The 19162-nt window shown below is 39.3% G+C and overlaps 1 protein-coding gene across 3 annotated transcripts in view; it reads left to right on the forward strand.

Moving 5' to 3' along the window:
• CCNY (cyclin Y) overlaps positions 1 to 19162 on the forward strand; it is a 130718-nt gene that overhangs the window by 79889 nt on the left and 31667 nt on the right. Inside the window, exons 1-4 of one of the 3 annotated variants that reach the window (XM_049798474.1) lie at positions 2622 to 2795; positions 3933 to 3967; positions 14946 to 15046; positions 18601 to 18636. In XM_049798474.1, the coding sequence (XP_049654431.1) occupies positions 2756 to 2795; positions 3933 to 3967; positions 14946 to 15046; positions 18601 to 18636 (212 nt within the window). In that variant the 5' untranslated portion in view covers positions 2622 to 2755. Of the gene's footprint in view, positions 1 to 2621; positions 2796 to 3932; positions 3968 to 14945; positions 15047 to 18600; positions 18637 to 19162 lie in introns of those variants that run through there. The other 2 variants (XM_049798473.1, XM_049798475.1) reach the window with 2 other exon arrangements.

The following is a 19162-nucleotide window of genomic DNA, read 5'->3' on the forward strand; positions in this document are numbered from 1 at the left end:
TACTTGTATAGTGTTGGGCTGGCAAACCTTCCTGCAGGCTGTAAGTGAAAAATATTTCCATAAGATAAAACCTGCACACATTTAAAGTACACACACTGGGGAGTTGAGGGGCATCAGGACTCAAGGTTTCATCTAGAATCTGGCTGTGACTCTTGAGTATACACCACATGTTTGTGCAGTGGGAAATGGCCGAGTCCATCACTATGTGCTAGAGGGACTTGGCATTGTTACCTTCAGGCAGTTCCATGTTTGGCTTTCTAGTAGCCCTGTACTCTTTCAGCCTCACTGGTAATCTTGTAGTACTGTCCTGGCATAGGAGCTGTGCTTGAGCCGCTTGTGATCAACATGTGGATGAAGAGCAACAAGCCGACTACCCCAAATATAATGACACAGGACATGGCATCTCTGGATATTATGTGGTCTCAATTTCCCATTGGTTTGTGAAGCTTGGATGCCATGCTAAGCATCTAAATCTGTCCTGTCCCTCTTAGTCGGTAGTCTGAATGCATCCTGGATTACCTGAGAGTTCAATGAATCTGTAGAAAAGTTGAAGACACAATAATACTAATTTGATTCCCAACTAAGGTAGCTTTTCTAAATGTTTCCAACTCTTTGTGGGACTTTTCTAGGTTCTGAATCTTACATAAGTAATGCTCCCTGTTTAGGGAGGTAGTAAAGAATATCACCTTTTATGTCTTTAACTTCTGAGAGTGCTTTATGCAAGTTCTCCCTTGTTTTCTGAGTTTGGCCTGTAAGCAGGATGGTCTAGGTGACTGAAAAGCTATGCGCTATTTAGTGTGTGGTTGTGGTTAAGCTAGGGTTTCCAAATCTCAGCAGTCCAATAATGTAACTTCCTTTCCTTATAATAGCAAGGGGGCAATGGTTGCTACTTCAGGGTGCTGCTAATGGTCTTTCCTCTAAGTGGGTTACAGCTGTCCACCTCTCCTAACTTACATTAGGCTTTACACATGCAATGTACTGGCTAAATTTTGCAGTATCAGTGCAACAATGGGATTCAGACAAAGAAAATTTTGAAATTGTATTTATATAGTGGCTAGAAGTGAAGTAAGCTGCACTTACTCTTTAACGTTAACTAGGACCAATTTCCTGTCTCAGATAAAACAAAAAGAAATGATCTGCAAACTCCCAAAAATGCAATATAATCCTTACTGATGTAATCCTCAAGGAATTTGTCTTTGATCCTGATATGGGTAACATTAAGATAGTCTATAGAAATTGCACAAGGGAAGTTTCTACTACAGCTCAATGAAAAAACCAGACATACATATACACACACACTTACGTATATGTGTGTATGTGTGTTTGTATTTCCTTACTCCCTTTTATTTCAGGATGATATATTTTCCTACTATTGTGAAAGTTCAACATTAACAGTTGAAAGTGCCTGCAGAAATAGGAACGGATCATTGACCTTAAAATGAGGAAAACTTTGATAATTAGGCAGCATCTCAGTCTCCACTTGAAGAGTTCCATTCCAACTTTCAAGTTTTAAAATGTTAGAGAGAAAGTAGAAGTTTAATTATTTAAACTGACTCTAAATCTGTTCAGCTTCATTTCATCAAAACCCAATGCTTGAAAGCCAAAAGCTTGGAGTTGCGGTTGGGAGTTTATGCTAGAAAATGACGGCTAATTATAACACTACGGTCTGGTCTGCTGAAGACCACACTGTGCTATGTGAGCAGTGCAAAGCATCTTTAAACTGACTGAAGCCAAGTGATGGAATTACCTCTTTACAGTCATTTTAGCTTGGCAGAAGAGGCCTTTTGCCTTGTGCAATAGTTGTTTTTCCCTTGTTTAAAGAGAGGGTTGTGATCACAAAAGAGAGCGGTTGCGAGAAAAAGGGTTTCTGCTGTGCCCAATTCCCGATCGGCATATGTTCTGGAAAGAGTTGAGCCTTACGCTATGGCAGAGTGGGCCAGAAGCACAAAGGCACAGCTGCCACCTTGGAGTCCCTCACCAGAGAGTCCAGGCTAACTGAATTTCTGCTATATGGGGAAAATAGGGGAAAGGAGGTCAACGTGGTGCTTAGAAGAACGTGCAGCACAAGCGGTGCTTGAGCAGGGAGAAGTGAGGGGTGTGTGTAAATACATTAATGTATTCTTCCAGAGATTGGAAATAGCAAATGGGAACGAGCTGTGAGTGATATTGTTGCTTTGGTGAATAGATGATTGTACTTCCATGGGGAATTGAATAATGGATACAAGGGAAAATACAGACGAGAAAAACTAAGGTAGGGGAAAAAAAGGTGATTAAAATGGAATTTGGAGTATATGTGCAGGCTGTCTTTATAGGATTTTGTCCATAAGAACTTTGTATGTGGTATAATTGTTTGTGATTAAAACACTGTTAAATACTTAACTGTGTTCAAAATTTCAGAGTTCATAGGTGTTAATTTTCAGTTATGTATTCTATTAGGTTTACATGCAGCTTATCAGAATTGTTTACTGCCTGTATGTTGCAATATGCAATACTATACCAATACTTTGGCTATTCTTAGAAGTGAGTATCTACCATCATTTTGTTGTTTCCTTTTAGATTACTTATGTCCCTTGCTGGTGATAAATGCAGTGTGTGGAACTTAAGTGTAGCGCAGTGTTTTAGCAAGATTTCAAGCATTTTAACTATTTACTAGACGATCAGAAATTTCCTGCTGTTCCTGTTTAATTCTGTTTCTTATACAATGTCCGTAATTGTGGATCTGAGCATGTACTAAGTGACATGGCTAACATCTGTCATGTGTGATTCTCCTTTCTGCTCCCTGGGAGGAAAATTATGTAAGGATTTTTAAAAGTTTTTTCTTATTTTCTTTTCATTATGTCTGCATTAAACACAATTATTTCACAGTATTCACACATACAACCTTGTTTATGTGAGATTGCTTGCTTATAAAAAAATCACAAATAATGGCTTCTCATCCAACAGGGAATGGACAGGCTATCCCACCATTATGAACACTCTTATTTTGCTAAGTGCATTGGGTTGCATAGCTTTCAGATCATGGTGCACCAAAGTGCATTTAATCACCTACAGCATGAAACCATTATTATTTTAATCCTGCGGTTTGATTTATGTGTTAGTTGCCTCCAGACTTGTATGTGGTATTTTCACTGGAACAGAGCTCCACAGGCTCTCTATGGGGTGAGTTAATTGGGAAAGTGCTTTAAAAAAATTACATAGAGTATATTTAATCAGCTGTAATGAGCATTTGCCTGACAATTAAGACTCTATACATCTATCTCCCTTGTTGTTGCTGTTTACTTTCTGAACATTTTGGCTAATTGTGGCTTTGACTTGCAACCCTTGCTTGTGGTGACTGGTTCATACTCACCAGAGTAACGTATTTTCATTGTTATATCCCACATGAGTAATAGTCTCAGGCTTGCACCTGATCGTTATAGAAGGCAGTGGTGTAATGCATATGGTTTCAAGGCTCCTCTATGGGAGTTAGTGCACAGTAAGCTATGATGAGAATTTGCTAACTCCATGGTAGCTATTTAGGTGCTTTCATACCTGCAAGGTAGTGTAGGCCACTTTGCAGCAAGGTACCTTGCATGAAGGCACTGGTGGCTCAGGAATGCCCACACAGAGAACTGGTGAAGGATGGCTAATCCATTGCTAACTTGGACTGTAGCTTACTGCATATTAACTTTCCCATGCGGACCAACGCCTGGTGAAGTACCCAAATGGATGAGAATTTTAATCCATCACCACACTAGTGAGCATAAATGCCTTTATGCATACGGATACATGTTCCTCTGTGTTTGATATATAAATATACCTGGTTAGTGCAAAAGCAATTATAATGTTGCACATAGATAGCCTCCTGTTCTTTTTATTATAAATGGTATATAAGAAGCTGAATCGGGAAAAATAGTCATGTAATATTTCTATCATATTTTGTGTTTTTGCAGTGAGAGAAAAACGCAAGAGTCTCTATATAAACCACGTAAGTGAAAATGCCTCGCTATGCAGCTTTCTCCTTGTTGTCTATATTATACAGTAAATAAGAGTTATCACACATGATTTCCATGTTGGTGAGAGGGTGCTGATGCTTCAGATGTCTGTTCTGCATCAGGATCCAGAAGCATAGGTCTTGGCTATTGAGTTAGTGGAACGGATCTGTTTGGTTTGAAGACAGTGTCATGCTCACAACCAGTGTATGTAGGTAACTGGTACTTGGAACAAAGAGCTGCACGCATTACTATGATTTTTAAAATTAATACAAAAACTCTCAAAGCTTTAAATTACATTTGTATGCAAGTTTGCTTTGGCAGAGAGCTGCAGCATTGTGATATTTGCATAGAAGTTCTGAAGTGCCTGACCAGTGTTGATGCAATGTAAATGTGGATTGACATGTGGTACATGCCGAGTATGAAGGTGGGGTTTTGATACCCTTGTGTACCCTGGGCATTTTTCAGTTGTCTTCACTTTGAATCAAATTCTTGGTGAAGCTGAGAGCAAATCTCCTATAGCCTGCTTTCGGTACAGGACCAGGCTCTTTGCCCCAGTTACTATCGTTTGTACTGCTGAAGCACCTGGAACCAGTGCGGTTCCCAGTATATTAAGCCTTGAGCTGAAATGTCTGGAGTCACACCTCAGTAACACTGAGGAGGGAAAGAACTGTCTCCCTAATGGTATTTGCCTTTAGGGTGAAATGGGGAGAAGTTATCAAACTTTTCTCTGTCTGGAAATATAGGCCATCATTTCATGAATCTCTTTTGAGCCAAGACAGCTGCTGAGAGAAGCGGATGTGGTTTATAGCCTCTGCATCCCTTTGTGCTGGGGCGAATGTTTGTGCGGCATGAGGTAAACTGGATTGGGGCATGAATGCAGGTAGATTCAGCACGGCCAAAAGCTAAAATGGATCTGCTCCTAAATGTGATTCACTTCAGGGCTTGCACCCGCAGAAAGGGAGGGAGCTGCTGAATGGGGTGAGAAGGCAGGACTGCTTCATTTGTTGGCAGAACTGGTTTGTGCTGAGTGTTTCTGAAACTACTGCCCGGCTTCAAAAGCAAGCTGAGATTTTCAGTTTCTCGAGAGTTAAGATTTTGGGAAGTCATGACATACTGTGAGGCTTATAAAAGCCTTAAAGTTAGCCCCACAAGGTTAGCAGGTATTGTCGGTGCTTCTCACCTTCTATTCCCCTGTAAAACATTTCCATTGCTTACAGTGCAGGTGAGGGTGGTTTGCAGTGCAATTGTGTTGTTACAAAATTACTTGTAAAGCTAATGCACAGGGTTCCTGTAAACTTAATAATGTGTGCTCAGTAACTTCCAGCATGCTTTTTGGCCTCAAACTTGGAGGGTTCAATGCAAAAAAAACCCCAAATATTTAGACACTACAAAGCAAGTTATTAACTGAGTTTCTGTGACAGTCCACCTTGTGTCATGGATAAAATTCTCATGTGTCCTGAATCATTTCATGTCATGTAAAAGATGTGTTCTGCATTAGGCAGATGTCAAGTGAAAGATGTGTTCTGCATTAGGCAGACTGTGAGTGGATTCCTCTGGCAGATTGAACAAAGATGACTGTTACAAACGCTGCTGGAAGCACACTATTGCAAACCCTGGTATAAAATATTTTTGGGCAATGCTGGACTTATTGCAGAAAAGGGAAGGGCGATCATACCACTGAGGAGTTGTGTTGTTGGGAACTCAATGTAGCAGATTATGCGGTCAATACCCTAAGCACTATACCTCTTCCTAATTTCTTATTTTTTCAAGTATCATTCAAAGCATTGGCTGAGGTTGCAGCAATGTAAACTTCCCTCAGTAGCCTGGTTTATTGCTACCTTAAGTCTGACTTCTTTGTACTTATAAGATACTTCTTCTGAATTACAAAGCTAAAATTAATCTTTATGAAGCTGAAAGCCTGACCATGGCTTTCTCTGCGTGTGTCCTTACAAGTCAGTTAAGTTTTTTAGCCAATACTCATAGATAAGCTATATTTTCAAATGTGGCCTGTGATATTTAAGTTGTTACTTCAGAACACCTGTGAGTACTCATTCAGCACCTCCTAAATATTCAGTCTGCTAAAGCTGACGCACAAACTGGTGATCATTTTTGAAGTGGTTGCTGTGGCCTTTAACTGGCAACTGTGTTTAGGTTTGTAGACTGCAGGGAACCATCGTCATTTTCCTAGACCGCCTTGTTTGAAGAAATTTGAGGATATAGTTAGATTTGACAATTGTATGTGACAGATGATGAGTAGTATTTACATGATAAGCGACTCTATGCTACACCCTATTGGTTGATCAGTTCTTTTCCACCATTTTTCACTGTGTGCTAAATGCATTTCTAACAGGAGCTATTGCTACTCACCTGTTTCCTTGTTGATGTGAAGTGCTGGGTCCCCACATCTGCTCTGGAGGAAACAAGCCAGAGGAAAGAAATTTTGGAGCGTTGTTTTGTCTTCCTTCTATAAGAACTCGTCACCATAATGCAGCTCTCTTCTCTTTGTGGTTTTTCCATAACGTCATCTTTTTTTTTTTTTCCTAAGTCTTTCATACTTATTCTCCTTTTGTGACAAATAACCGAGATGAGCAACAAAATATTTTTATCCCTTTGTGCAGTATCTTATTAGTTATTTTGCAGGCAGAGTTAAACATCTCCCAAGTGACCAGGGTGGCTGGCTAGCAAGAGAAGTATCAAGAAAAGTTGTGCTTTTTCTTTTTTAACTGTTTGTCTAGTTCTGAGTAGTAACAGATGAGAATAGTAGTTTATACAAATGCAGTTTCAAAATGTTACCCATGAAAAAAATTAATATTGATTCTTCCTTTTTTAAAAATGCACTTTCTCAGTATGATCACGCCATTGTTCTTTTCCTTTCTTGTTTGCTTTTGTTTGTAGAATATTTTAATTGGCTGAATAGTTTCCTTTGATCTGCAAATACAAATAGTGGGTTCCTGCTTTGATTTATTGTGCTTTGTCAAGGGCTGGCAGTTGCCACATTTCAGATTCGCCTTGTCAGTAGGTATGTTAGAAGAAGCCAGCAGCTGTTCTTTTTCTGGGGTGGGGAAGGCAAGGGGGAAGGAATGAACGTGGGGGTGACAGAGGTGCTGTGGAGAAGCTGTCATCTCTGTCTTCTCACAGAGCCCAGGGAGATGGACGACAGGTTGAGGACGGTGCTGGATCCTTTGCATCCTCGTAGGTGCTGGAACTTACCTACCTACAGTGTACCTGGCGTGTTTGTTTTCTTCCAGCCTATTTTAATTTCTAAGCAGTTGCAGTGGATTCTGCTTCCCTTTCCTGTTGAACTGACAGTTGTTATTTTTTGTTATGGCTATAATGCTGCTTCAGTGTGCACTTGTCTTTTCTTTTAATCTGCTTAGTCAAGCTGCTGAGGGGGATAAAGATGCAGACTGAGATAGAGGCGTTTCCTTTTTCAGAGAGGAGAGATTGCATCAGTAGCTCTGCCTGTACAAGGAAAGCAAACAGGAAGACATGTTTTATGGGGTTGGGGGGGAGAAAAAGTGAATTTTTTACTATTGTTTCCAATTGCTAGTTCTTTGTACTGGGTGATTATTTTTTTGCAGGGGAAAGGAACAGGGCTGGGGAGGGAAAAGTTGTTTTTTCCATCAAGTTTTTCTAGAAATTTTCCCGTGCAGACAAGATGGAAATGCTAATGCTCTGTTTGCCAAAGTACTTGCTTCTTGACAAGATATGGTCTTAAACTTGAATCTGTGTTTATGAGCAGTAATATCCAGTAAAAATGAGGGATATTTTTTGCATATTGGAATATTTCTGAAGGAACATAAAAGGAGAGAAAAGAGAAGGGAGATAAAAGGAAGTAATATCTCTCTTCTGCATACTTTTTTTTTATTCTGGAGACCCTTCATCAGCCTTGTAGCAACAGCTTCCTTTCAGCATCGTCTTGTTTAGGGATCTGGACATGACTTCCACTGTCTGCTACCTGGCAACTGGATGTTCTAATCCCAGCAGACTAATACTGGTTTTATCATTCCAAGTAGAAAAACTAACATCTGTGTATAGACCAAAGTTTTTTCAGCATCCTGAGGAAAAGTTCCTGGGCATCATTCCTGTCAGAACCCCGGTCCCTGTTAAGTGACCCTGTAGTGATTCACATCACGGGAAGCTTCTTCTCAGCAGCAGTCCTGCTGATGGGGACTAGTGGGGAACAGAGAGGTCCTTTCCTGTACATGGTGTGGCACAAGCAATTTCTGTGAGCTTTTTTGTATGCTTGAAATGCTGTATGGTATTTTCTTCTATGTAGCCCACAAATTTTCTTGTCAGATTGGATAAAGAGGCTGTTCTGCCTCCCTATTGTAAAACTAATAGCCATGTGACTGGTAATCAAACACTTTCAGCTAGTGATTATAAGAGTAAATAAGATACATGCTGAAATGGGGAGATAGTCTGAAAAGGGAGTTTAATCCGTGAAAAATGCAAAGCACAAAATAAAATTTGAAACGTTGTTTTTAAGTGGGCTGCCTGAGGGTGGCTATTGTAAAGGTTTATAACTGCTGTCCAAATTCCTTAAGATATTTTAATTAACATTCCTTACTCAAAGAGAACAACATCATAAACTGGAAGATAGATTAGAGGCTTCTCAGGTGCTCTTGAAGCTCTCCTAGAGATTGCTTAATGTGGTCTTTGCTCCTCTCTGTTGCAAGATCACAAAAAACAGGTCTAGAGGGGGCCTTTATTGGCCATCTGGCCCATCTTGCAGGTTCTCTATACTGATGCCATTCCTAACAGATGCTGTTTAAGATGCTTTTTCAGGCTTCCAATAAGTTAGAATGAACAGGTTTTCTTTAATGTCTTACTTAAACTTACTCTTTGAAATGTTTTTTTCTAGTATCTTTCAGCCCTTTGCTTCTTTTCCTGTCCTCTAGGGTGAAGAATTTTACCTCTTCTATCGGCCTCAAGGCATTAAGTTATATGAAGTGAAAAACTTTTGTAGGGGGAGACACAAAAGATAACTTTTAAAGTAGAAGGAGAGTACACAGGGGAGTTCTTTTACAAGGTTGCTATACAATACTTGCTGTGCTGGGAGCCTAGTAAAGTCCCTCTGGTCAAATTGCACAACACCAGCAATTATACGCTATGTAAATATAAGTCTTTGAGCTGCTTTTAGTGTTCAAAGAAATGTTTAATCTTTCAGGTTTGTAAAGCAGGGTGCTTTATCAGTGGTTAAGTGGTTAAGCCTGTGTGTGCTGCAGAAGAGTTTCCCAATGGTTGCTGAGCCCCCCAAGAGCTCAGTGGCACGCTGACATAGTTTTCTGTAGTTGACATGAGTAAGGACAAGCTTTGAGAGCAAAAAAACTTGCAACTACAGATCTAGTCTAAGGCATCAGTTTTGGACATTATCAAACATTGGTGAAGCTAATCAACAGAGGTCAAGGTTGAATCATGTCATAGACTGCTGAGGTACAATGGGTATTACTTAAGAGTGGTTGGACTGGATCTTTTTTTTTTAATTGTAGATGTTGGCAGAGAAGGGTAAGCATACAGTGGTGCAGTTTCGTATAGCTTTTGTTCAGGTGAATATATCCATATCTAGCCACTGAATGTAGACAATTGTGCTGTAGTATCAAACTGTGCAAGATGAAAGTAAAAGCAGAGCTTTGCAGAGCCATGCAGAGAACTGTGTTGCATGGCTTGCTTGATTTTGGGAGCGCTTTGTTGACCTGTAAAATCATGTTTCTTCTGTGAGAAATGTTGTCAGAACTAAATCATGTCCTGAAGCAATAGAAGATCCCAAGATAGGAACCTCCCTTTTCCAAGAGAGAAGCAGCCCTGGTATTTTTGCTTGCTGTTGTAATTTGGCTTCGTGCGTACTTTTACATGCCAGTTTTGCCTATTAGTGTTTTGGCCAGCCTCTGCTGCCTGGAAGCTAATGGGCATGTCTCCACAGACGGGTGCAAGCAGGCCTCAATTTTTCCATGGAGGGAAATACTATTTAATAGTACCTTTTAAAATCATGCAATAACTTACACCTGGTTTGATGGAAGAGGAGACAGTACTGTCGTTATTTAGGACAGAAGCTGCAAATTATCTTTTGATGGACAAGTGCAAAAGAACGCTGAAAAAGCCTGAAGCTCCTCTGCCAAACTGGAAGCTGCCTGGCTGAAGGCCAGCTCTGGTACAAAAGCTGTATAGCTTCATTAGGGAAGTGTTGCGCCCAAATGAACAAATCCTGCTGAGCATCAGGGCAGAATGCCATACTAGTGTTGCTAAAGAGCTTTCCAGGACAGAGCTGGCTGGTACCCATTCTGGTCAATTCTGAGTGTGGGTTTTGGTCAGTATGCACCCACCCGTCTGTTAGATGTTTCTACCTGAAAACACCCTGAAATGACTATTTTAACAAAAGAAATAGTAACACTTTCCCTTTCCCAACAAATTTAGGTTTAATTTCTGAGTGATGCTAAAATGAAGGCTGAGAGAATTCATCGTTTTGTGTATTCTCATTGTAATTTAATTAGGAATATGTTCTGATTCCTTACATAGCAGGTACATAGAAGCAGTTCTGCAGAACTTGTAGGATTTTGATGACAAACTAAGCCATTCTAGTTCTGATAAGGTGTATTTTATGTAAACTTCAAGTAAATCCTGTTGTTCAAATATCTTAAAACAAACGTGATTTGGAAAGTTGGAAAGTTTCAGGATGAAGCTGGGAGAAGAATAAAGCACTGATATTTTCTTAGTGTTAGCTGTGCAAGAAGGAAAAACTGCTGGTTTTAAGAGCTAGAAACACCTGGCATTAATGGAAGTACATTGAATCGTGATCTCTTGGAGCTTGTTCTGTAACACATGTAAAAGCTTAGCAAGTTATAAAGCAATTTTTTTCTGTTATACATCGTATAGACGTCGTAAAGAGAGAAATTCCACAAAACAGCTATTATGTATTTGTTGTAACCTATAATGTCAGCATTTCTTAATTAACTTCTTTGGTTGAAATGAAAAAAATAACAACTGCTTCAAATCCTCTCCACCAAAAGACATCATAAAATTGTAGAAAATTGGTCCAGAATTCATCTCAAGAGGTTGTTCAGTCTGTTTTCTTGCCTAAGAGCAGAATCCTGCATCTAAGCTATTCCTGACATATGTTTGATTTACCTCTTCTTTACAACTTTCAGTGATGGAGATTGTATCACTGCTCAAGTCACTCACGCTATCCCTGCTATTAGACAAAGGTGGTGGTTTGCGTGGGTTTTTTTGCCATCACCTCGTCTCACACTTTCATGGCCAATCATAATTTTCCCTAGTTCAGTATAAGCCTGCTCTTTCTTATCCCATCCACAGTGGTCATGGAGAACAATGTTCTCTTCTTTGGAACTCCCTTCAACATAACTTAAGGCCATTATTGTCTTTGTTCCTGGAGAAAACCTCTCCAGTCTTTCCGTTTTTCCTTCTAAATCAGGGTTTTCAAACCTCTGATTAATCTTGCTGCCCTCTTCTCCTGACTCTCTGAAATCAATTCATCTTTCTTGAAATATAGTGGTGAAAACTGGACATAAAATTCCAACTGAGCAGAGTGGAAGGGTGCTCTACCCTGTTGTATACATGGTAACTCTATAAATCCTATATGATATTTTCCTTTTTTTTATAAAAGAGTCCTCTGCAAGTTAATGCTAGCTGCAAATTCAGTAAAAAGTGCCTTGATGCTGTTATCAAAGTTATTGCTCAATATTTTACACTGAGTAGACCAGACCTCTGTGGAATGTTCCTTACTTCAACCTTCCAGTTTGAAAGTGATCTCTGGGTAACCAGAGTGTAGTTTTCCAAGCAGTTTTTATCTGCCATGTTTTCCTTGTTTTGCCCTTCGGGAATTCTTATGTGAGATAAAGTCAGAAGTTTTGCTGAAGTTGAGAAGCATGACATCTACTGAATCTCAGCTTGGATACAAAAGCAGTACTACTGCAAGTTAAAGTACATTTAAAGTGAATCCCACATCATGTTAATGAAGTGCTTTTAATTTGTAAATATTGGTAATAGCAGAGTTTGTCAAGGCTCCACATGTGTCCTGTACTCGGAGTCATGTTTCCATATGAGGATTTACAAAAGGAGCTGTACAAGTCCTTTATTTCCCTGTGTCAGCCTTAATGGTGGGACAGAAGCTGAGGATCCCATGAATGTTAGAGGGTTTGTCTCATTTCTTCAAAGGCTTTATATTCTTTCTCAGCTCTTCTGATTTTTTCTGGCTTAGAGCCTCTCTGACTTGTCTAAATGGAAGATTTTTGTGGTCAGACATGACGGCTTTGAAATGTGCAGGCATTAAGCTCTTGTACAGTTTTGGGTGGACTTATTCCATTGAAATGGACACATTTCTGGGTTTCTGGGTAGGACAGTGCTGAATACTGACGTGATGCTCAGTAACCTCTTCTGTCCTTGGCAACGATGAAGAAAGTTCCTGTGCAGCATTATATGGAGGTTCAGAAAAGCCTGGCTGACGGAACTGTGGGACTTCAGATGTCTTCCAGCTTAGTCAAGCTGGAATAGGCAACTGAGGGTGTTTTCCAGTAGTTTGGAAAAGGCAAAAAATCTGTTACCTGGCATACCATATGGCTGCAGTTGGACTCAGAGTAGAAGCTGGGAATATTGATCTACTGATAGGTTAGTTATTCACATGGCACAAGTGTGTATATATACCCAAGATAGTAAGTTTACACTTGCACCATTCTTCAGTCTGGGAGAGGCACCCCTTCCTGCCAAGTTGTTATGAACAGAAAGTGAAGCACGAGACGCTACAGAAATTTCTGAAGTGTGAAAAGTTCTAAGCCTAACAAAGTGTGAAGTGGGCTAAAAACCATAGAGTTCTGTGATGTGGTAGTTTCAGAAATAAGGTGTGTGGCTCTAATTATTGACATGTATCAAATGTTAGAGTGCTGTTTACATAAGAAAATTTAAATCTGTTGGTGGTGTTGCTACGGAGTTGTTTTCTGGTTTTTTTACTCAGGCTTGCCTTGAATGAATCCAGTCCATTTATCTTAAATTTTATCTAAACCTTTAAAACATGCTGACACTTCAAATGTAGGATTAAAACTTTCCATGTGCCTTTTTTTTTTTTTTTTAATGATGCTGAAATGTCTGTGCCTCTCCCTTTTTTCCAACCGCTAGACAGTCTCATTTTCAGCTGGTTTTAAGTTGCTTTGCCTTTATCATGCCTGTGGAAGGTACTCAACAGTCTGATCCAGAAATTTGAACTAACCTGTGGTAGAACAAAAGCTATGAATCACCATTCCCCTAGTCACTCTCTCTGTATACATCAATGCTAGATGATACATTTTATGGCATTAACGCTTCCAGTGTGTCTAAATTTTCTGTTTGTTGCCTTGCTTAACATATAATAGCTTGGAAGGTAGTTGGATTGTGAGCTTCCAAAATATTACTAAGTACCTTTCCAAGCTCCTGGAGAATTTTTGAAGGCAGTTAATTTTCACTTTTTTGGTAAACTTTTTCACTTCTAAGAAAAGCAGTTCAGCCTACGGCTTTATTGGTCAAGTGATGGGCCTTGATAGAATTTGTTGGTGAGCTTTCAAATCACTTGAACGTAATGTTTCTACAGTTGTAACAGCTTCAGAAAATGATTTTTTTTTCAATTAACAGAAGACTTTGAATGTACTTTCACTCATAGCTGGGAAAAATAGAAAGATTACTCAGATGCATGTAGGTTTTACCAGGAGTCTGGCTGTTCTGTATCTAATGAATGCTGCTAAGAAATCTGCTGCCTATGGAAAAGGAAACATTAGTTAGATGATGGAGTGCTGACACTTGTAATAATATATGTTTTGGAAATTAGGCAGGGGAAGATGTACTGAGGTAGGAGTCACAGGACTGTAGCCTAGATACTCAGTTGCTCTGAGCTGGTAGATGCCTGTGGATTCCACCGATGGTATTGACATTGATCTCTTCACTGAAATGCTGGAAACAACATTCATTGTAAGGCAAATGAAAATGAAAATTTCCATGTTGATGTGCCAACTGAATTTTAAAACTATTTTATTGTAAGTTAAACATGTAATTTGACTAGTCTTAACTTTCCTGACGCAGGTTCTTGGTCAAGTTATTCACTAGCGTAGGTAGAACAAGCAAGGATAAAATGAAAGAGCATTAATGACTGCGATAGCTATTAGCTGGTATGATGAAACTATTCCTTTTAGACCAGTGGAGTGCTGACTGCTCTAAACAGCTGAAGGAGAAGCCCTCTCAACAAAAACATCTTCAGAAATAAGAAGTGTTGTCAAATGTCATTTTGTGGCTGAGCTTTCCAGTGTTTTCCTACGGTAGTGCAGAAATAGGGTTGAAATCTGTTGAAAACTTTTTCTGTTAAGAGATATGTTTCTTTTTTATTTGCATATCCAATTTCTCTTACATCCTTTGATCAATCTTCTTCCTGTCAAATAACAAACTATTCTTGATGAATTGATTTTTCTGAATTTGCCATATTAATTTTTAGAGGTTTTAGTAGTTCTACTGTAAAGACCTCTTTCCCCTGCTTCATTCTGTTAGGTTTTGTTTGGTGTTTTTTTTTTAATTCTCTTTTCTCCAAGCATAGTTTTGTATCTGTTTCTAAATCAGTCTTCACGTTAACGGTTTCTTTTTCACTCTTCCACTTACTTTTGGAAGGAGGACAGAAACATAGGTCTTGTTCATCTTTGATTTCCAAATGTGTGTATGTATGTGAGTAATTCTGCACAAAAATTTTTGCATGGCTTTGGGAAAGGAGGGATGGAGGGGAGATTGGGACTTGAAAGCATTAGTCAATGCTCAGGCAAGGATTTTTGTGACTTTTGCACTGGTAATTATTTCTGAACTTTCTGAACTGCTTCAAAACATGATCACATTATTGTGTGCGTCATTGTGAGAGACAGAGAAATTTGTTTTTTCTAAATTCTTACATCTCCTCAGAAAAATGCTTTGGTATTACATAATTGCCATTGTTCTTTTGCATGTTTTTCATAGCATCCTCCTGGGCAATTGAGAAGGAAGTACAGTTCCTGCTCCACTATTTTCCTGGATGACAGCACAGTCAGTCAACCAAACCTCAAGTATACCATCAAATGGTGGGTTTTATAATTTATTTTTCTAGAACCTACATTTCATATGTATATGTATTTATGTATACATATTTCTGAACCATTACTAAGCAAGCTTCAAAGGTTTTAGTTTTTGAATTAGTACATTTATTTAATCCAGTCACGCTTCAGAGGCAGTGAATAGGATGAGCAAAGTATATTACTCTTATTTTAGGTCTGTGCAGAATCAACCTCCCAATACTGAGTATTTCAACAGAAGGCAGCAATTAAGGATCTCAAATTCCAGCAGTTGAAATCCTTGTGCTTCAGCGTTCAACTGGGTGCTTGCTTTGGATGAGTCCTCAAAACTTACTTGGTACTTGTCTATTCAGAATTTCAGAATTATCTGAAATGGAAGAGCTCTTTTCTGTTCATGAGAAAATGCTCAATTGCTAAGCTTTCCTTCCAGTTTTGTGTTTGAAATGGAAATTAATTGCCTCCAGATTCATTTCCTTATTCAGTACAAGGGCACCGACAGTTTATTACACACCAGTGGGGAGCTTTGTATGTGGCGCGCACATGGGCTTACCCTTGGGTGATGTCTCAGATGATCATTTCAGGTTTCACTGGTGCCTTTTTACATTTGGAGAGAAATGAAATTGGTATTTATAGAGTATTGTTCTTTACGTTTTGTACAGTAAGAGGGAAAAATGAGAGAACAAATGCTCAGGCATTTTATGCTGTTTGTTTATTATGATCGCTGATAGATTTTCTTGAGTTGTTCGTAGGACGATTACCTTGGTGTACTCAAATGCAAAAATTTATTAAGGCAAAATCTGTGCTACAGAGATACTTACATGAGAGACAAATATATTAAGACTCACACTTCCAAAGGAATTTTTAATGTCGGTGGTCACTAAAACTTGTTCTTAATTTTTCTGTTTAAGGACAAAAAGAGGGGAGTGGAGAAGGGCTTTGCAGTCAGACTGACACCTAATTCCTCATCAGCTGTCTCTGCCTGAAATATAGCCTTGCTTTCCCTCACCTTTCTTTAATTAGTAACTTAAAAATAATTCAGATGAACACTGGAAAAAGATTTTTTGTTTTTGAGGTTTTTTTTTCCTCCTGGAATCTCATGCTCTTTTGCTCTAAAATCCTTTGCATGCAGATTTTTGTAAGTGCAGCCTTTTGGGTGGGTTTCGGGTCCCTTTTTGCATGAGAACCGAGACTGCTCGTGGAAAGAAGAGGTGGGTTCAGGTGGCCGCAGCAGCTGAGAAGTGTTTTCAGCAGCAGCCTTGTGAAAGAGGGGACAGAGGGGCAAGCTGGGGAGGGGGGGGGGGGGGGGGGGCAAGGTGGTGATGTTTGGGAGAGACTTGGGGTGCGTGGCAGGGGTCAGAGCTGTAGGGAGGAAAGGGTGAGCGTCAGGCTGGAAGCGGGGTGCCGGGTCCGGCCGGGAGGAGTTGTGCAGGGCTGGGGCCAGGCTGCCGGCGCGGGAAGGGTTGGAAGCTGCAGGGGGTCAGAGGGTTCGAAAAGGGGTGGTGTGGGGTGAGAAACTGGACTCTGGCTCAGGAGGCCTCTGGGTGAGGAGGCTTTTCCTCCCCTCCTCTCCTGTCTGGCTGCACGTTTAACAGATTTAAGGGTGGGGACGTTGCGGGATTATTGCTTTTGTAGTACAACTTCGTTTCTTGCCCCCGTCCTGGCAGTCTCTGCAGATAAATGACTTGCACATAGGTAAGTCTATAAGGGATGTATCCTGGCCAGCTCATGTACTTCTTCTGGGTCATGCTATGCACTGGTGTATTTAAAATATTAGTGCACCTACTGGAGATCTGCAGCATCGGTGGGGTGGCCGGGGTAGGGTGATGGAAAGCTCCATAAGCTTCTTTCCTGCGCAGTGAGTGCTAGCTGAACCAGCTTAGGAAAAGCGGAATGAAACTAGGATCTGAGTTAATCTATTACAGCTCTGAAAGACTTTCAGATTCTGATACGGATTTCTAAACAGTAAATATTTTCTAAACTTAATTTGACATTTTGTTGCAGAAGAAACCATATGGGCACCAAGCAGAGCTCTGCACGTGGATTCTTGCATCTGCTTTCATAAAGTGAACTGCAGCTGCAAGTGTGTTCCTAGGGGTATAATTTGAAACTGAATTTTTAGGACTAATTCATTTTGTGAATAGCTTTCAGTCAGATGAAATTCATTCATAAATGTGTTTTTTGTATTCATCGAGGACTGTGTCCCTTAAATGTCCACAGTACACAGTATGTCTTTAATTCCTTAAATATGTATCTGTAGAAAAAATAAAATTTAAAAAGCATTTATGATCTAAAAACTTCTAATGCAGCCAGGTAAAAGCTATAATGCTCATACAAGGTTAGTAAAATATATTTACTATCAACTAAGAAAAAACTTTTTCCACTACATGGCTGTTCAAAAAAACCAAACCCACAAAAAACCCCAACCAAACCTGAAATAATTGAAAATTCTACTAATGGGTCCAACATATTGTTTTCCTAACACGCAGTATGTCAGTTTTCATGTAAAAATTCTGGAATAAAATTACAGAGCAACCAATTGACTCTTCTAAAAGGCCTTTTATGGAAAAGGAAAGGGTGGGGGTGGAATTTTGCATCAGTATGAGACATAAGCATCTTACAGTGAATTACTGACAAGACCAATTGTCGACAAATAGAATCGGTGAACTCCCTCCTCCTTGCACTTCAGCTTTGACTGGGTTTTATGCTTCTGGAACAAGTAGGGAGGGTGCTGGTTCTGCTTTATCCTTCAGTAAAGCTCTATTATGAGTAAAGCATGTGTCCTTCGATAAAGCTGGAGTTGTGAATTGGAAACTGGAGAATAACCACGAGAAGCCATGTCTTAATTTTCTTCAGTCTCAAATGTGAACGAGATCAGTTAGTTGTATACGTAATTAAAATCGTAGCTTTCTGTGAATAAAAGGACACTTTTTGTCTTTGCGCAGAATATAAACAAAGGTACTTTGGTATGTGGTTGAGAACATGGGAAATGCATAATGCAGTAAAGTTATTCAGGGAGTCGTCTTCCTGAGTTAAAATAAGTAACTTGATGCCATAAGACTGTAGGAGCCTGGTATTTGAGTCTGGTATGTGAGTAACTACATAGAAAGACAGCCAAAAGTTAATGGATTTAAATATAAAATCATAAGCCAATGGTGATTAAAACATTTCATGTTAGCCTGGCAGCATTAGCAAACAATAAAGGAGAATGTCCAATGCCTGTGGTGCTCTTATCTTCAACCTTGGAAGTCAGTAGGAGTTTTATTGTTGACTTTAGTGGAGTAGGACATTAAATGGAAGGTTATGTGCAACTTCGTATGTGGAATGTGAGTATTTTTGTAAGGTACTTTATTGCTAGTGGAAAGGAGGCACTTGGAGTGTGCTGAACAAATATAAAATTGTCTCTTTACAGCAGTTTTCCTGGTATCTAACAGTGAACAGAAGAAAAAAGGCTGTTGATCATACTTTTTGTCATGCATTGTGCTAGGTTTTAAATTTACATGTTAATATGACAAATAATATAATTTGACAGTCCTGAGATATTAACTCTGTATTTTTCTTTACAGTGTAGCTCTTGCAATATATTACCACATCAAAAACAGGTATGTGAATAATAAAACCTTGTACTGAAGATATCTTTAATCAAAGCAATTGAACTGCCTAAACCCTAAAAATCCATGCTCTGTTCCTTTCAAAAGTGGTTTTCTTATTTCCCATGCTAGAAATGAGAAACATACTCCTTTGTATTTTTATATATATTATTTTGCTTAGAAAAATAAGAAATAAGGATTATGTACCACAAAAATCTGGAAGTACAGTTCAGCATTGAAAAACTTTGATTCAGTGTTCGGTTTTATGTGCACTGGGTGCTTCTGCATTGTTGCATATGTTGCAATTACATACAGAGAAATCTGAATAGTGTCTTTCAGATTTATTTTTTTTTAGCTACATCTTTGTAAAGTTAACTGTGTAAAACGATGATCAGTTAATTTTAATGGATTTTGAAATAAAAACCATTAATTATATAGTAAGAGTGACATTGTGAATAGAAGTAATTCAAGATGCCTCAGAAACAGAGCAGGTCTTGGCTTATCTCTTTTGGTGTAGAATGTTTTAGATCTCTGCTCA

The sequence above is a fragment of the Accipiter gentilis genome, chromosome 4 (genome assembly GCF_929443795.1).
Source record: "Accipiter gentilis chromosome 4, bAccGen1.1, whole genome shotgun sequence".
In the NCBI taxonomy this organism is placed as follows: Eukaryota; Metazoa; Chordata; class Aves; order Accipitriformes; family Accipitridae; genus Astur; species Astur gentilis.